The sequence below is a fragment of the Camarhynchus parvulus genome, chromosome 1, assembly GCF_901933205.1.
Source record: "Camarhynchus parvulus chromosome 1, STF_HiC, whole genome shotgun sequence".
NCBI classification, from domain to species: Eukaryota; Metazoa; Chordata; class Aves; order Passeriformes; family Thraupidae; genus Camarhynchus; species Camarhynchus parvulus.
In genome coordinates, this window is record NC_044571.1 from 50,380,518 (window position 1) to 50,396,123 (window position 15,606).

Consider the following 15,606-nt stretch of genomic DNA (forward strand, 5'->3'; position numbering starts at 1 on the left):
ACTGTTCTGCTGAATAACCTGGCAGCGTAGGGACATGCATGGAAAGACTTCTTCAGCAGTCAGTGAAGTGTAGGTCAAAGCTTAGTGCCCAAGGGAGGCAGGCTGGCCCTCGAGTCTGGATGACTGTCCCACAGAGTGTGTTGTTTTCTAAGTGAGATTGTAAGCTCTTTCTTGTGAATAGTTGCCCAAAAAATAACTTCTTGCAGAGAGTGGCTGGGAACTACACCTCAGTACTTCCATAGTGATGGGAGCATCCTTTTCTTCAGTACCAATTGGTGTTGTACTGTCTTGTCTTTGTTAAACACAATGCCAGTTTGTAGGTGCTTGCTTGCTTGCTAGCAGGAGTGAGACAACAGCTGATATTTTCCTGCTTGTTTTTCAGACATGTTTTAAATTATTCTGCATAAGATTATGAATATAAATATATGTATATATATTTGCCTACTGCCACCTGTTCTCTTAAGAGCAGTAAGGGGGTTCAGACTCTGGGGCTTTCAGAATCTGGTGGTGGATATTTGCTTTGTGTTGATCCTGTAGAGCCCCCTCACAAGCATGTGGGGCTGTGAAGGTTTGCCTCAGTGCCTTGCCTTTCCTTGCCTCCTGCCTTTCCCTCTGTGCTGTCATTGGGGCTCAGGATTGATCCTGCCTGCGTGGCTATCTGCACCCCAGCCAGTTACCTCACTCCCTGCATAGGGCTGGGGAGTGCTTGGCACGCACAGGCAGCAATCCCTCTGCTCTGTTGGAGCTGTCTAATTCAGGGGCAGAGAGAGACTCCAGGCTGTGAGCTCCTGTTGCTCTCTGTCACCCACGAGTGGTGCAGCAGCTGCCTGGGACGCACGTCAGCACTGCGCATCCCTGGTGCCAGGGGAGGCCATGGCAATCCCTGACTGGGGAGCTGCTGGGCCAGAAACTGGGAGTGGCAGCGCTGTCCTGAATGCTCCTGCATCTTCCCTTGCATCTCAGTCTGCCACCTTTTAACCAAAGGGAAATCAGCTTGTCAGTTTTTGGGGACTAACTGTTGTTTTAATACAGCCATTTTTAAGCTTGTTGTTTTGGAAATGACACTTGATTGGGCAGTTTCAAATGCCTATTTGAAAGCTTTGCTTTTCATGTCCTCTTAAACTGGGTGGCATCCACCTATGTTGCTGCTTTGTTTCGGGTCCACTGTAGTCTGATAGGAACAAAATTCTTAGGAATAAAAATTGTGACAATGAAACACTGAGAGCCACATGTTTGGCATTAGTTCTTATTTACACAAACAGAATGTAATTTGCTTGCATATTTGTAAAGTGACCAAGTATGACTATTTTTTCTCAGGAAAATTGCCTTCTTGCTGCAAGCTTTATGTTGGCTGAGCTTCCAGACTTCTTTCTCAGTAGTTATTTGGAATGAGTTCATAGTTCTCCTTCAGTTCAACAAACCCAATCAATAATGTAAAATTATAGATAAATAAAGTCATTGTTTCAAGCAGGGTACTTCAGTGAAATTTCTTCATGTGACAGTGCTGGTTTATGGAAGTTGCTATGTCTTACAAAATATGGACTAAGAATTGTTTATTAATCTCAGATAATATGCTCTGGCTGATAATAAATATTGCAACATTATGTAGATTTCAGTGGGCTTTGCATTGTAACCAGCATTTCTTCCTTTCTGTGGTGTGTTTTACAAACTCATTTTGACATGTAACATCTAACAAAGAGCAGATTTGCCTCTATATGCCTGACACCACTGATGCTTATTACACAGCAAGAATAGCATCATATATTCAGAACCAAATCTCAGATACACTCCAGAAATATTTATGAAGCCAAGGGAGGAGAAGGCATTAGTCAACCCCTTGAAGACCAGTAAAACTTTTTTAGGGTCCCTCATAGAGGCAACATGCTGTTCCCTCAGCCTGGCAGCCTTTCCATCCCTAGGCAGAACTGATGCAGGATGGCCTCAGGAGTCATCTCCATGGCACATAGTAATGCAAACCCTGAACAGAGCATTCATCTCCTTATTTCCTGCACGCTTGTGTGGTAAAATATATTATTTTACAGCATGAAGCTCTCCCTCCCTGAATATGCTTAATTTAAATCTCCTACTTGCAGAAACTGAGGACAGAAGCAGAAGAGGTGGAGGGTGATCTTTAGCATAAACTTTTGACCAGTATGTTGATAAAAATCCAGAGGTGCAGAAATTCCTCTTTCTCTCTAGACTTCTTTTCTCCTTAGGTGTTGTAAATGGAGGAAACTCCTTTGATGAACCCATTTTTTCTTTCAAATATCGAGGAAAAGAGGAACTGTGCATGTAAACTGATGATGCTTCAGATAGTGTATTGTTTTTCTGGAGTAAGGGAGAGACAGACGTTTCAGAGAGGAAATCCTGTCTACTTGTAGTTATAGCTGCAGTTAATTCACAGAGATGGGATTTGTTATTTGTATGTGGCTGCTCTGACCTTTAACATGAATTCCTCTTTAGGCTGAGCTGGGTGCCTCAGAGTGCTTTGTATGAAAATGAGATTAGGGACCCTACCCCTGTTCTCTTTGGCTACTTTATGTGATTGATACATTGGTGCTAATGTGATCCTCTTCCTTTATTTTTAAATTCTCTGGCATCTATTTCTGCAGTACAGTAAGAGTTAGTTTTGGATACTGCAGTAACAAAAAGGAGACTCCACAACAGACAGCATAGCCACCATACCAGTGTACTCTCTTAAATTACTCTCCTAAATTAATAAATTATTTTCAAATGTGATTTTTTTCCCTAGATCTCTTTTTTTCTCCCTCCTCTTCTTCAGTGTAAATCAGCTCCTGTGGTTTATTTTTATTTCTTTAGAAGTTTGTATCTTTGTTTTCATAAGCCATTCATTTTCTACGCTGGTATAGTTTGTTTCCCTGCTTCGGTTGCAATCATTACTACTGTTGTGCTATTCATTATAGGGAACTTTCATCTCATTTTTTTCTTCCACTTGCAGACAAAATACTTTGTCCAGAGTCTCCAAAAACATAAGGGAGGGTGTTTCAGCAGTGTTTGTGTGAACTTTGCTTCCCTTTTCTCTGGTACATCTGCCTGTGCTCATTTTAAAACTGGCACACAACTGAGTGGTGATTTTACATATGGAGAATTGCCTAGTGCTCATCCAGGATTCCTCAATAAAGGATTTTTTTTTTCAGTGGAGAACACTAATTGGTTTGAAGTGAAGTTGTGGGAATATATCAATTTCAATTTTACTTCTCTCATGAAGAGTACGCAAATCTGGCATGCAATTTTCCATTGCAGCAAGACTTTAGAGCAGAAGGTTACATAGTTGCTGCAATTGTAGGGAAATTGGACCACACACTCAGAAAGAACTGTCTATGGGCCTCTGACCTCCCCACAGGCTGTAACATTGTGAGGCTTCTCCTTGGCCTCCTCCAGAGTTGTTCTACAAACTGAACTGACTTGCTAAAAGTATTGAGAGGCATTTGTGCAGATACGTAAGCAAAAGACAGTAGCGACATAGAGCCCTGCAAGGCATCTGTGTTATGGTTGGTGCCCCCACTGGGTCATTATTTCAGGGATGTTTCTGTTCTAGTTTTGTTTTATTTTTTGTCAGCAGTCTTAAGTAAGTATCCTGTGGCAGAAAAGAAGAAGTTTCTGCAGTGAAAACTGTTGCTGGGTTGGACGCTGGCTACTGAGCCAAGGGCACTGCTGAGCTGGCAATGTGCTGTGTCTCAGCTACCTTAGGCACCCTCTGGGTAGTGCTGGACTGTCCAATTTGGACGTTACCTTGCAGCAAGGTTCATCTCTCACGATGCAAAATATCTAAAAGTTAGGCTCGAATATTTTGGATTTCTTCAGTGGAGAGATATTTCTAGATCTAATCATGTTATCAGTTATGCTCATCTACCTTTCAGAAGGTATCTTTCTTCCCTAGCAGCTGTGAAGAAACCTGGGCAAGTGGTTTAAAGAGTGGTAAAACTTTACGTTGCTGAAGTTGTTTGAGGCAACCCCCTCTATTTTATTTTCTGAGGCTGTGCTGGAAGTCTGTGGCTTGAGAAGCAGCTGAACCTAATACATCTAAATTTGACCTGCCCCAACTACTACAGGTGTGATTTCTCCTACCTATGTGCGCTCCCTACATGCAGTTCAGACAGCTTGTGGAAGAAGTACTGACTTCTACAGTGGGTTTATATGACATTTTATAAAGCTATACCTAGCAAAATCTGAATACTCAGAAACATCTGTTTATAGAACTGAATTGGCCTGAAGCCCTTATTAAGGACGGCAGGAGCTTGAAAGACCTCTATACCTTTGGGAATTGCTCTTTAGGCACTAAGTATGAACCTGGGGTTTCAATAATCCAATAAACCCATATTATTCTAAAAAGGTTCCTTTTTTTAAAATATGTGGTATTTGACGAAAGGAGACCTGGGCAGTAAAATCAAAGGATGCCATCCTGTGTATGCACTGGGGTTTTTTGGTATGAAAATTTTCTGTTATATGTCCCAAGGCCTTTTGCCAGAATAACAAGGTTCCCCATCAGCCAAAGATCATTAGAAACAAGGGCTGGGTGAATGGCAACTGTCAATCAAAACCAGCTTCTACAGAGAAATTAACATCACTTCCTGCTTTGAAAGGGCTGTGTTGTTTAAATGGAAATGTATCAGGAGATAGGAGTATTGTCAAATTGCTCCCTGAAGAAAGCTAATTTGAAAATAAGAGGACTTTTGCCTTGATCCACATAAAATCATATCTTCCTGGCTCCTCGGTAAGAATAAGTTTCCATGACTGTTGAATAGGTCATTCTAGAGCTTTTACCATACCATTGCTAGAAGTAATTTTTCCTTTTGAGAGAAATAGTTAAATTAATTGCATAATAAACTTGAAGCACTAAGGAATCCTGGTTCTGTTAAAGTCTGAAATCGTGTTTCTGTTTGCCATGAACTTTATTTGGTCTAATGATTAGTCCTGAAACTAACAGAAGTCTGGATGCTAAAGAAAAGTAACTCAACACTTAAGCTATTTGGGGCACCATTATCTTGCAGTGAAAGAGTTACACGTATTGGTTCATTGATACCTTCTGTATGTCTTGTTCACTTCCTTTATCTATCACAAAGAAACTTTCAAAGATCTTGTTTCCCAGCTTCAGTTTAGTGTCTGTATTGAATTCACATATAAATGTCTTCTTAACAGAAGTTAAATTTGTTAATTAATTTAAATTTTAGTCTAAGAAGTGCCGATCATTTTAAGGTAGTTGTCAAACTTTGCCATTACTGGAATTTTACATGTCTAAACATGTTTACACAAACATGCTTTGGAATAAAATGCCATCAAACAATAGCATGTGATTATCATTCATAAAGCATTTTTTGTCTTTGGAGTGCTTTGCAAACATTTACTAATTAAATTGTACAGGTCTCCTGTGTTTTCACATATTATAATTATCCACAGGTTAGTGACTTGCTCAAGGCCATGCAGCAAAAGAGAGAATGAGTTGGGATCAGGTACATCTGCCTCTTGCTCCCGTGCTTGATCCACTAAAATGTGTTGCTCCAGAGTGAAGCTCGAGTCATTAGTTGTTAGATATGTGAAATGCATTTTATGGATAGTGAGGCAAGCATTCTGTAATTGCTTGAAGATCATGACTCCAAAGAATGAATTATAAATAACATTATGAATTACTACTACCCAGTTAGCAGTTTCTAGACCTGTTTGGTATCTCTTTCCCCAGTGATTCGTTATTCAACTTTTTATGTTTTGTCTTTCTAAATCAGCACAGAAAGCAGGGACAGAGCTGTGTGCCTGAAGAAATTTAGACCTATAACAAATACTCATAGGTGTGTATTGGATAGCAGAACACTGCCAGGAAAAGCCACAATAAAACTTCCTCAGTGAACTGCTGCTTTGACTTACTGATAAGAAAAAGAAAGAGCATTGTCCTCTGCTGTCACTTGAACCAAAATTACTTCTTGTTTCATTATCTAGATTAGATAAGTTTTTATCTTTCCTTTTCCATAAGGCAGTTCCTGTGATTTTGACAGACGTACATGCAGCACAATTAAATCTTAATAGCAGTGCTTACACTGATTTATGGAAATATTGTCCTGAGTGTTCAGGTCAATGCATGCAAAACCACAGAAGTTGTGTAGGTCACGGGTATGTAAACTGCACGTAAAGGAGGGAACTATTAAGAGGGGAACACTGTTGGCAAGGCATAATTGAATGAGCATGTAAATACAGAAATAAAAAAAATTAACCTACTTTTTTTTCCTGCCATTTTCCTTTCTCTTGCATAATGGGAGAAGATTGTGGTAGGTTTCCCCATCTATTAGTTAAATCCTCTCTGACTAGTAGTGATTTCACCACAATCTCATTTCTCACAGCAAGTTCTTTTATGCTGCAGATAAAAGAGGAGGGAATGGAAGCTCTTGGATGATGGATATGAAGAGAGGTTTTTTGGTGTTGAGCCTGTGTGCCAAGGAGGTGCCACTGTCCGTGTGTATGTAACTTAGAACATGGGCATTACTGTTCTGAATACATCACAGAAAGGATACTTGGACTTCACAGCCACCACGCATATGAAATTACTCTAGTCAAGATAAAGGAATTGAAGGCTAAAACAAGGAGTAAAGCAGCACAATGGCTGATATTATAGTATCTAATCCTGGAGTAATCACAGGTTTCAGAGTCAAACTCTGCACCTCCATCATTAGAGCAGTGACCAAAGATGTGTCAGGCATGAGGTTCTGGGTTATATTTTTCTTTATTTATCCTTGTGAGATACTGAGTTGCCAGAGGATAAAGCAGTGCAAGGAAATATGAAAGCTGAGGCAGGCAGAAAATAAGGAAGAGACCAGGGTGGATCAGAGGAGGCAGCAACTGCCAGAGCTCTCTTGTCTAGCCTGTGTTGGTAGCTCAGGGGGGCATGGAGCAGGCTGGCAGGCACTGGGGCCAGAGGCTGCCCTAGAAAGTGCTCACCTTAAGGGCTGCATCCAGGATCTGCTGCTGGCTGAAACGGCCAGCATTGCAAACAGAGCCTGAAAAATAAATTAACCTGGAAATCACCAGAAGCTGACATCAGGCTGTAAAAGAAATACTTGGTTTATGTACTCATTAAAAGTCAGCAGTCCCGGTCTTGTCAAAATATGTACCTCAATTATTTGCATGAAAAGTACAATATTTAGCATAGTGCTGGGATAATGCATGATAAATCAGGGACGCACAGTGCTGTCAGATAGACATATAAGTCACCATGGTATTTCTCTTAAGAACTGATGAGCACTTCTGTTTCTATAATCAGTTGCTTGTCAGGGCCAAAGAGTCAAACCATTGATAAATAAGTTCACAGGAAGAACTATAATAATGACCAAAATCTCAGTCATAAAAGTTTCAAAAGCACAATAACAGAGTAATGCTGTGTAGTAAATTGTTTACTGAAAATTATTTACTAAGCTGAACAGGTTGATTCCTTTTGCACTCCATTTTTCCACTTCAGAACTGCTCGGCTGTCTGTATCACCACATAATTTCTGAGATCTTTTGCCATTCCTATAGTCAGAATAACAGAAGGTGGTTCTCCTTTTGCTTGAGAGGAACTACAAGTACGTGCAATTCTGTAACAGGTACATCCTTGCCAATATATTGCATTACATAGAGGTTGCACTATCCCCAAATGCTTGCAACACACATGAAGTACTGCAGGTACCCAGGACCAAGATAAGCCACAGCAGCACAGGTACTTGAGACATGATGCAGATTTTCTGCTTTGGAGAAGGTCCGATGGAGGTGTTGTGAGCTTCTGAAATAGGTGATTGGCTCCATTGCTGTGGCAGAGCACCTGCGCAAGGCATTAACACTCCCACAGTATAGTCAACAAAGAGTTAAAGGCTTTGAAGCTCAACTGGCAGAGCAATCAGCTTCCTAGAGATGTCTCCACTTACATCGTGGATGGGTACTTGGCTGTGAGTTGGCTCTGCTCTCTTTGGAGCTTGGGCTTCTGAACTGTAATAGTTCATTAAAGTAGTTTGGAAAAAAAAAAAGAGCAGCTCATGTTCCCAACTTTCCATTGTGGAAATGAAGAGATCAAATTCTGAGCTTACCTATTTCTGCCTGCTGTAACACCCAGAGTGTGCTGTTGTCTTCCCATTGGCCATCTCTCTGTGTGAAAATGTGACAGGCAGCAGTGGTGCAGCCACCCATCTATGGCATAAAAGCCTGGCGTTAGAGCACTAACTCAGGAAGCCAGATATCTACATTTGTGTGCAAAAGATACTCAGGAGTGGTCCTTTTCCTCTTCTTTATTCTACACTTGCATTTTGGATTGAGAAGTGATTGTTACAGATCCTTTTTATCCTGATTACATGGTCTGAGATGTGTTTTAGCCATTTTCATAGCGCAGATAAGCTTCAAGTTCCAGAGGCAAGGGTTAGGTATTTCTCTTCATGGTTTCTGGATTAGAGAAGAGGCAGGGTGAGAGGCCACAGCCCTTTGGCTTTCACACCAAACAGAAAGGAGCATAATAACTTTAAGGTGTCAGTGAGGTTGGTTGGATGATGCCTGAGTATCTTTTGCTTCAGTGCCTGGATACTGTAGGTTCTAATCAGAGTTTTAGTTGCCTGCTAAATTTCTTGCTGTCAAAAATTCAGCATGCAAATACTTAACCTCAGCAACTGTATTTTGGTCTGCCCTGTTGCTTAGTTGTTAAAAAGGGAACTTTATGAAAAGGAGTGTCCAAAATTTAGAGTTATGACTTCCAGGCAATGTATTGATGTTTATATCACCAGTGCAAATAAATGATTTTCCAATGAGACACAGAGATGATTGCAAATTAATTGACATGGAAGAGAACCATTAGTGTTAATTGTTGCCAGTAACCATTTTTGCAGTGCATATTGTTTTCAGTTGAGGGCTGATGGGGCAGGGGAGATTTTGTCACAGTGCTCTTTGATTAGGTACTGACACAGTTGTAAAATAAAATTTGTACCTATTTGAGACAGTGAGACAAGTACCTGATACATATTTCTGAGAAGGAAAAGACTCTATATGGAGCATGGAAAAAACCAAAACAGTGTTAGGCAGTGATTGAGCTAACAACTTACACTTCAAAAACTCTGTACATCATTTTGTCATCTGCATACCATATTTGTGTCATTATCAGAAATTTAGCATCTAACAAATGGCAAAAACAGTAAAGAAAGCCATTATTTACTATAGACTTGAAGCAGGGAAGTGTGACAGGTTCAAAGCATTCAGTGCAAAATTTTGAGAGAAAATGGATTGTTAGTAAGTTTCCAAGGGCCAGTGGAAAATGCAATTATATAAATGAAGCAAAGTTGTTCTGAAAATTTCCTTTTCACTTTCAACAGTTCCTATGCCAACCTGGATATTTTAATTGAGCATTATAAAAAATTCAAAACATTTTCAGTGCAAATACATTCAACTGCTAGTGTGCTAGAGCTTTTTTATTATTCATATTGTTATTCTAATATTTTTGCTATTTTTTTGGGCATTGGCCTCAGACTACTTTCACAGTACATTTGAGGTCTGAACCACAAACAGAAGGACCAAAGGAGCTTGTTCATGTTCTTGGCTTTCTGCAGGTTTTTCTTTTTTTTTTCCCCTAACTTGGTGGAACTTTTTCCAAAAACCATCTGTATGGAGCTTCTTATTTGAGCACATGCAGTAGATTAGAATTTGTCAGTGAAAAGGAACATTTCACCTAGTCCAAATCTCAACCAGCATAGGAGTTTGTACAGCTATGGCACTGTATACTGGTGTTGTTCCTTATTCAAAATGGTATTTTAGAAGATTGTATATTTTCCCTGGAGTCCCAGTTCTAAGTAAAAATGTTAAAGCCTAAGTTTTTTTGTTTTGTGTGGGAATAATATTACTGATGCAGCAGAATTCTGGGAGCAGACCTTCACTGCAGCCACTTCATGCAATGTCTGCCTGCTGTAGATTCTCATTAGAGTTTACCTCTTTGTTGCTGATGATTTTTTTAATAAGAAAATAGGATCTATCATGATCCAGAATTACCACTGAGTGACCTGTGGGCCCTTAAGCTTTGACTTTGCTGCCATGAAAATTAATCACAGAGCTCCTAATGACTTACTTATCATTAGATGGGGCATCTGCAGAGCAAAATCAGTTTGAGGAGAGTTTTGAGTGAATGGGAAAATCCTAAAGGGTCTTCCACACTGAGGCTATGTGCCTTACTTACTTTGCAGTAAGTGTTCCTCAAGCTTGTCTAAGTCCCCTTCGATTATTTGGGGTAACTTAAAATTCCTAATTGTCTGTGTTCAATTTCCAGAGAGAGCATGTGGGGCTGTGCCAGGTCAGCTGTTAACCCTTTTCGTTTTTTCAACTCCAGGTATGAAGCATTTTATTGTGTATTATGTAATATTCTGTTTTATTGATGAAGTCTAGTAGCAGTGCTTTTCAGGCTTCTTTCCCTCTTTATGTCATGACTGGGGGGTGTGTGGGGCTAGGCAAGATCTGAAGTTGAGTTTTGCAATTGCTGTTTTATCTTAGGGCTCAGAGGGTGGTGGGAAAGCTGAATTTTTTTTTTTTTTTTTTAATAAATCACAGTGCTTAAAATATGAGAATAGAAAATACCTTTTCTGATGTTTAATAATATAGTTTAAAGTGTTCAAAGTAGTCTACTGAAATTGAGTAATGAAGTTAATGTGCATCAATGTAGCTCATGTTATAATGGATCATTGCCAGTTACCGTGAAGCAAAGCTGCAAAATGTAGGAAGAGCTCTTTGCAAATATATCCTTGCTTTTATTTCAAGGAGGGCACAATTTTAAAACCTTCCTGTGTAATGTCCCTAGTAGATGGCACAGGGTTTACATGCCAGTCCAGTGGCAGGGGGTGATTGGGAGGCTTCAACAAGTGCTGTGATACCATAAGGGCCCTCGGGCTCACCCCCCTTGCCCAGGTAGAAATGATGTCAAATGACAGGAGGATGTACCAAAGCTGGTAGGGTTCCTGTTTTTGTGGGATTCACGGCTGTTGCTTTAGTGGGTTTTAAAATAGTATGCAGTGAAATGTCCACTCTCAGTGTGCATGCTTGCTTGCCTGCCTGTTCTCCTCCCTTCTTTTGTTTGTTTTGTGCGCCCCTCTGAAGGTTCCTTTGGAGTTATGTTTATTATGGGGCAAGTGTAAACCCATCAGCTCACTGCTCTATCTGCTCTTAGTGACCTGTGTTCCGTCTGTCTGTGGAGTGCAGAAGAAAAAACTTCACACATTCAATATAAGCAAGTATGTTCCAGAATAAATCAAATTCTTCACATTTATAAGTACAGCTAAGCTTTATAATAAAATTAGGAAGAAGGCATGTTTAAGAGCAATTACACTTTCAAATTGCTAATGAGTAGTCAAATACAGAAGTCATTCCTCAAGACTATTCCTATCTCCAATTTGCAGTTAATTACACTACAACTGGTATATTTATATTAAAAATTTGCAGGATCTTATTACTCGAACATTTTCAAAGTAGCAGCAGGAGCAATTTGTCTGTTAGAGCTAATACAAATCTTTTTAAGGTTTCCTTTACTATGAAATTGAAACAATACATTTATTTTTAAAAATCCCTAGAATGTTCTTTGATCTGATTGTATTATCAGTGCAATGTCAGGAATTATTCTGACGAGCCTACTAGTCTCTCAAAATGTTGTGTTTCTAAAACATGCGCATATTTCAGATACAGATTTTAATGCAGGCTTTTTTAACTGGCATTAAACTATATAACATTTTGCACTTTGGCTTCTACTCTGCAGGAAGCATTTTCAAGAAGGACACTTATGTTGTTAATTTTTTGCTCTTTGTTGATGTTGTCAGTATTTTGCTTTAAAAATCCCTCATGAATTTACTTGGTATTTACATACCATAGTAATGAATATGAGATCCTACTCATGAAGCCCCTTGAAAAACATGCATGGTTAGATGTAGATGAAGATGGCTAAGTTATCTCCTGCAGCAGTTCTAAACTGCTGAAAGTTGGTGTGCTCTGACTGGAGCGAGATGAGACTGAAAGGTAACATTTGGCAAGACAAATAGGTTCTAATAAAAACAGAAATTTGGAAAAGAGCTGTAGGTGGTTTTTTAATTGTGTTTTTAAAATAAAGAACCAAATTGATCAAGAAGACACATCTGTCAAACCTCATTTGGGCCATGTGGGCCTTCCTGTAGATTGAAAGGGGGAAGTAAGATCAATTAGATCAACATTAAAGTCAGTGCATTATTTGAAAATATGAATTCTTACAGTGCACTTGAAACTGCTGACAGTGCTAAGAGTCTTACCCACAGCTGGTCCCTCTTCTTGGGGTATGGCGCTGCTGGAGTTTGGGAACAGTAAATGCTTGTAAGAAGTGAATTCTGCTGCAGTTAAATGCAGCTATGTGAGTGGATATATTTCATTTGAATTAAATTTCATGCCTACCCAGGTTTGGGTGTTTTTTAACTTGGTATTACTAAACTTATCTTTTTCCTCTAAATTGCAAGAAAGTTATCCTTCCATAAAAGTACACTGAGAAGTATGGTATTCCAGTTAGGAAAGTACAGAATTTGATACTTCAGTTTCTTTGTGATGACAGAGAAACAGAGGGGATCACAAAAGTCTTGAAGAAACATTTTTTGTAGGTTTTTTTTTCCCTATTTTTTCTTATTGGGTTCGTCAAATCTACTAAAAGTTGTAAGTTTTACTCCTAACCAATTCCACACAAATCTGCATCTGCTGACCTCTGTAGATGCCCAGAGGCTGGGATGGTTGCCTCAGTTTACATCTAACTGTTCATTTCCTCTAAAACCTGGAGCGTTTTGTCCAGACTGCCTCCTCTGATCCACTGGGAGCAAAGTGATAATGTGTGTGAGTTTCACATGTTGGGGGCACAATGTGCCTCTTCATCTTTGCTGTCTTGCAAAGAGTACTGCTTTTGCTGTTGTATAATCTTCCCTGATCTTCTTTTTAACACCTCGTCCACAGGCTCAGCCAGATGGGAGATGTTTGGCAGCTGGAGGACCCAGATGCCAAATTCTGGAATACAGCTTTCCTGCATTGGCACATGGGCTTATGGCTGGCTTCTTGGCTTGCACCTCTGCTAACTTCTTGGCTACTGTCTAGCTGGCAGCTGTGGCACTGCCTCTGGGGCTGTTTTCAGGTCAAGCTGCTTTGGAGTTGGATGGCTTTCCTGATCTGAATTGCTCTGCTGGACACCATTATCACCTCAGTTCACTTTGACTCTCCGCTGTTCAAAGACGAACATTTGCAGTGTTCTGTTGTATTGCTGACATTTGTAAGACTAATTCGAAGCAGTCCTTCTCATTTGTCATGAGTTCAAAGAGAAAATAAGCATTGCAGTGCAGAGTACGCTGCTTTACTTGTTAGCATTCCCATTAGTTAGTAAGTTTGTTTAGGCCCAAGTCTCTACTTGCAATTCATCTCCAGGACCAAATTGTTAACTGAAGAGCACAGGCTTTAAAGGATATATTTCTTGTGTCTAAACTTTGATTGCTTTCAGCCAAAAGTGAATCTAGCATCTGTCAAACAGAAAAAAACCCCACACATTTGCAGAGGTAGTCTGGATCATTTTTAAAGAACAGGATAAAGAATAATTATGATAATAATAAATAGGAAGTTACTGGTAATAATTAAGTGCACTGCCAGCAGAAAATGCTTGATCTTCTCTTTGCCGGATTTGGAATGTCCTCATTTCACATTTTAGTTTTACTTCAGGTTTTTTATTGGGCTTTTTTTCTTAGTTTGTTGTTGTTTTGGTTTTTTGGGGTTTTTTTTTCATAAATGAGGAAATGAAAAATTAATGCATCTAGGATAGGCAAAGCATTTGAAGCAATTCCCTAATCTACATATTTTCCTTCATGCAGCTCAGTGCATAAACATTACTTGCAATGGGGAAAACTGCAAAATCAAGAGGTCACTTACACTCTGTATACTTACAGTAAAATTCAGATTAGTCATACCTATTATGAAATTTTCATTCCCTCTCTCAACTAGAGTGGGACTATGTTGTGCTACGCTAGAGGCACTGATACCTCTGTTACACTCTCAGAAAACTTTTTTAATGCTTGAGTGAGTAGCACTTGTGCTTCACTGTGAAATGAAACTTCTACCTGTATATTAAGGTTAAGCTTTGCAGGTTGAGCCGACCTCTGAGGAAGAGCACTTGAATTCCTCATTATAGTCACTGGAGGGAATTCAATGTTCCAGGAACAACCAAAAAGGAGCCCTTACCTATATAGTTTAGGTGTATATTTTGGTGGCCTAGGGAGTGTAAGTGCTTCTCTGGAACCACAGCCCAGTTACATCAGATCAATTATTATGGACTGTACAGAGAACCACTAGGAAATAAAAGCATCGTTTTCCCTCAGACGTAGTCTCTGTAGCCCTTTCTGGATTATAATGGAGCAGAGATGAGTCTTTTGTCAAGCAAGCTGGCAGCAGCAACAGAAATTTTGCCACTTTTCCAGATGAGCTTCATTAATTAGCTCATCAACAGACAGGGAGACCTGAGGTGTAGGTTCTGAGCACAAGCTGGCCTCATTGGGATCCTTGGTGCAGGCCTAATCAGATAAGAAACGAGGGGAGCAGTGGAGTGTCATTTCCCTTCTTGCTGAATATGGGCAGCTGTATAAATAGGAACACAGAAGTTACAGGATGGGGAAGGAGAGTGGGTAAGAAGAACCTGTATCCTTGCCTGAGCATGGACAGGACTGGGACTGTAGGCTCCATTCCCTGAAGCAACGTCGGGCCAGAAACAGCTGTGGATACTGAAACAGACCTTTCACTCTTCCTCTCTAGATGCTTATTGTCCAGATTTCCAGTATGGAGCCAGGATCCCCCTTTTCTGCCCAACCTTTTAGCCTTGTGGGTCTTGCATTCCTGATTACAGAGTAGCCTCACTTCCCTGGACACTTAGGCAGAAGGTCCTGCATCTGTATAGCCAGTTTATTCCTGGAATGGTGCTTCTCTGGGTGAATTACCTGACTGCAGGGCTACAGTACAGCACCTTGCCAGTGCCACCACCATCAGCACTCTGCCTGCCTTTTGGGGCTTCTTCACACGACACAGACAAAGTTCAGGACAGGACTCTGCCTGTACATGGAAAATGGGCAGCTGCCAGAGTGAGTCTGTGTGGACATGTGCCTAGTGGTTGGTTCCCAGGGAAGCTCCATCCTAATAGTGAAGGACCTCATGGGTTTGGGGGAGGCTGTGCAGGACTCTTCATGGGACAGTGGTTGGGGATGGGGTCATGGACCTAGGCAGGCTTTTGGGTGTCTGCCTCCCAAATCAGGGTTTCAGCATGCCCATTCTCACACTTCACCACTTCCCAAACTGTATTTTCTTCTTTAAAATAAGCAAGCTTTCAGTGCTTTCTAATGCAGTAGAATGAAAGGTATTATTCCATTATGTAGACTATTCCTTTTGCCTGTTTACCTGTTTCTGCCCTTTTTTCAGCTCAGCCACAGCTTTTGCCCCATCAAAGTGATTCTTGTCACTTTCTGTGTCATACAGGCTTTGGAAATCATAATCATATACAACGTTGAGCTTATTTTCTTTTTCCTTTTTCTAAGTGCCTAGGATTGTTATCCCTTTTGCATTCTAGTCAAGCAGAGAAACA

General features: G+C 40.3%; 1 protein-coding gene across 3 annotated transcripts in view; it reads left to right on the plus strand.

The window, feature by feature from the left end:
- The window catches only part of KLF12 (Kruppel like factor 12), a 234,754-nt gene that overhangs the window by 160,676 nt on the left and 58,472 nt on the right, over positions 1 to 15,606 (plus strand). For 2 of the 3 annotated variants that reach the window (XM_030965666.1, XM_030965753.1), the window contains exon 6: positions 10,276 to 10,335. The exons of the other annotated variant lie outside the window; for it this stretch is intronic. In XM_030965666.1, the coding sequence (XP_030821526.1) occupies positions 10,276 to 10,335 (60 nt within the window). The remainder of the gene's footprint in view (positions 1 to 10,275; positions 10,336 to 15,606) is intronic. 3 annotated transcript variants of the gene reach the window in all.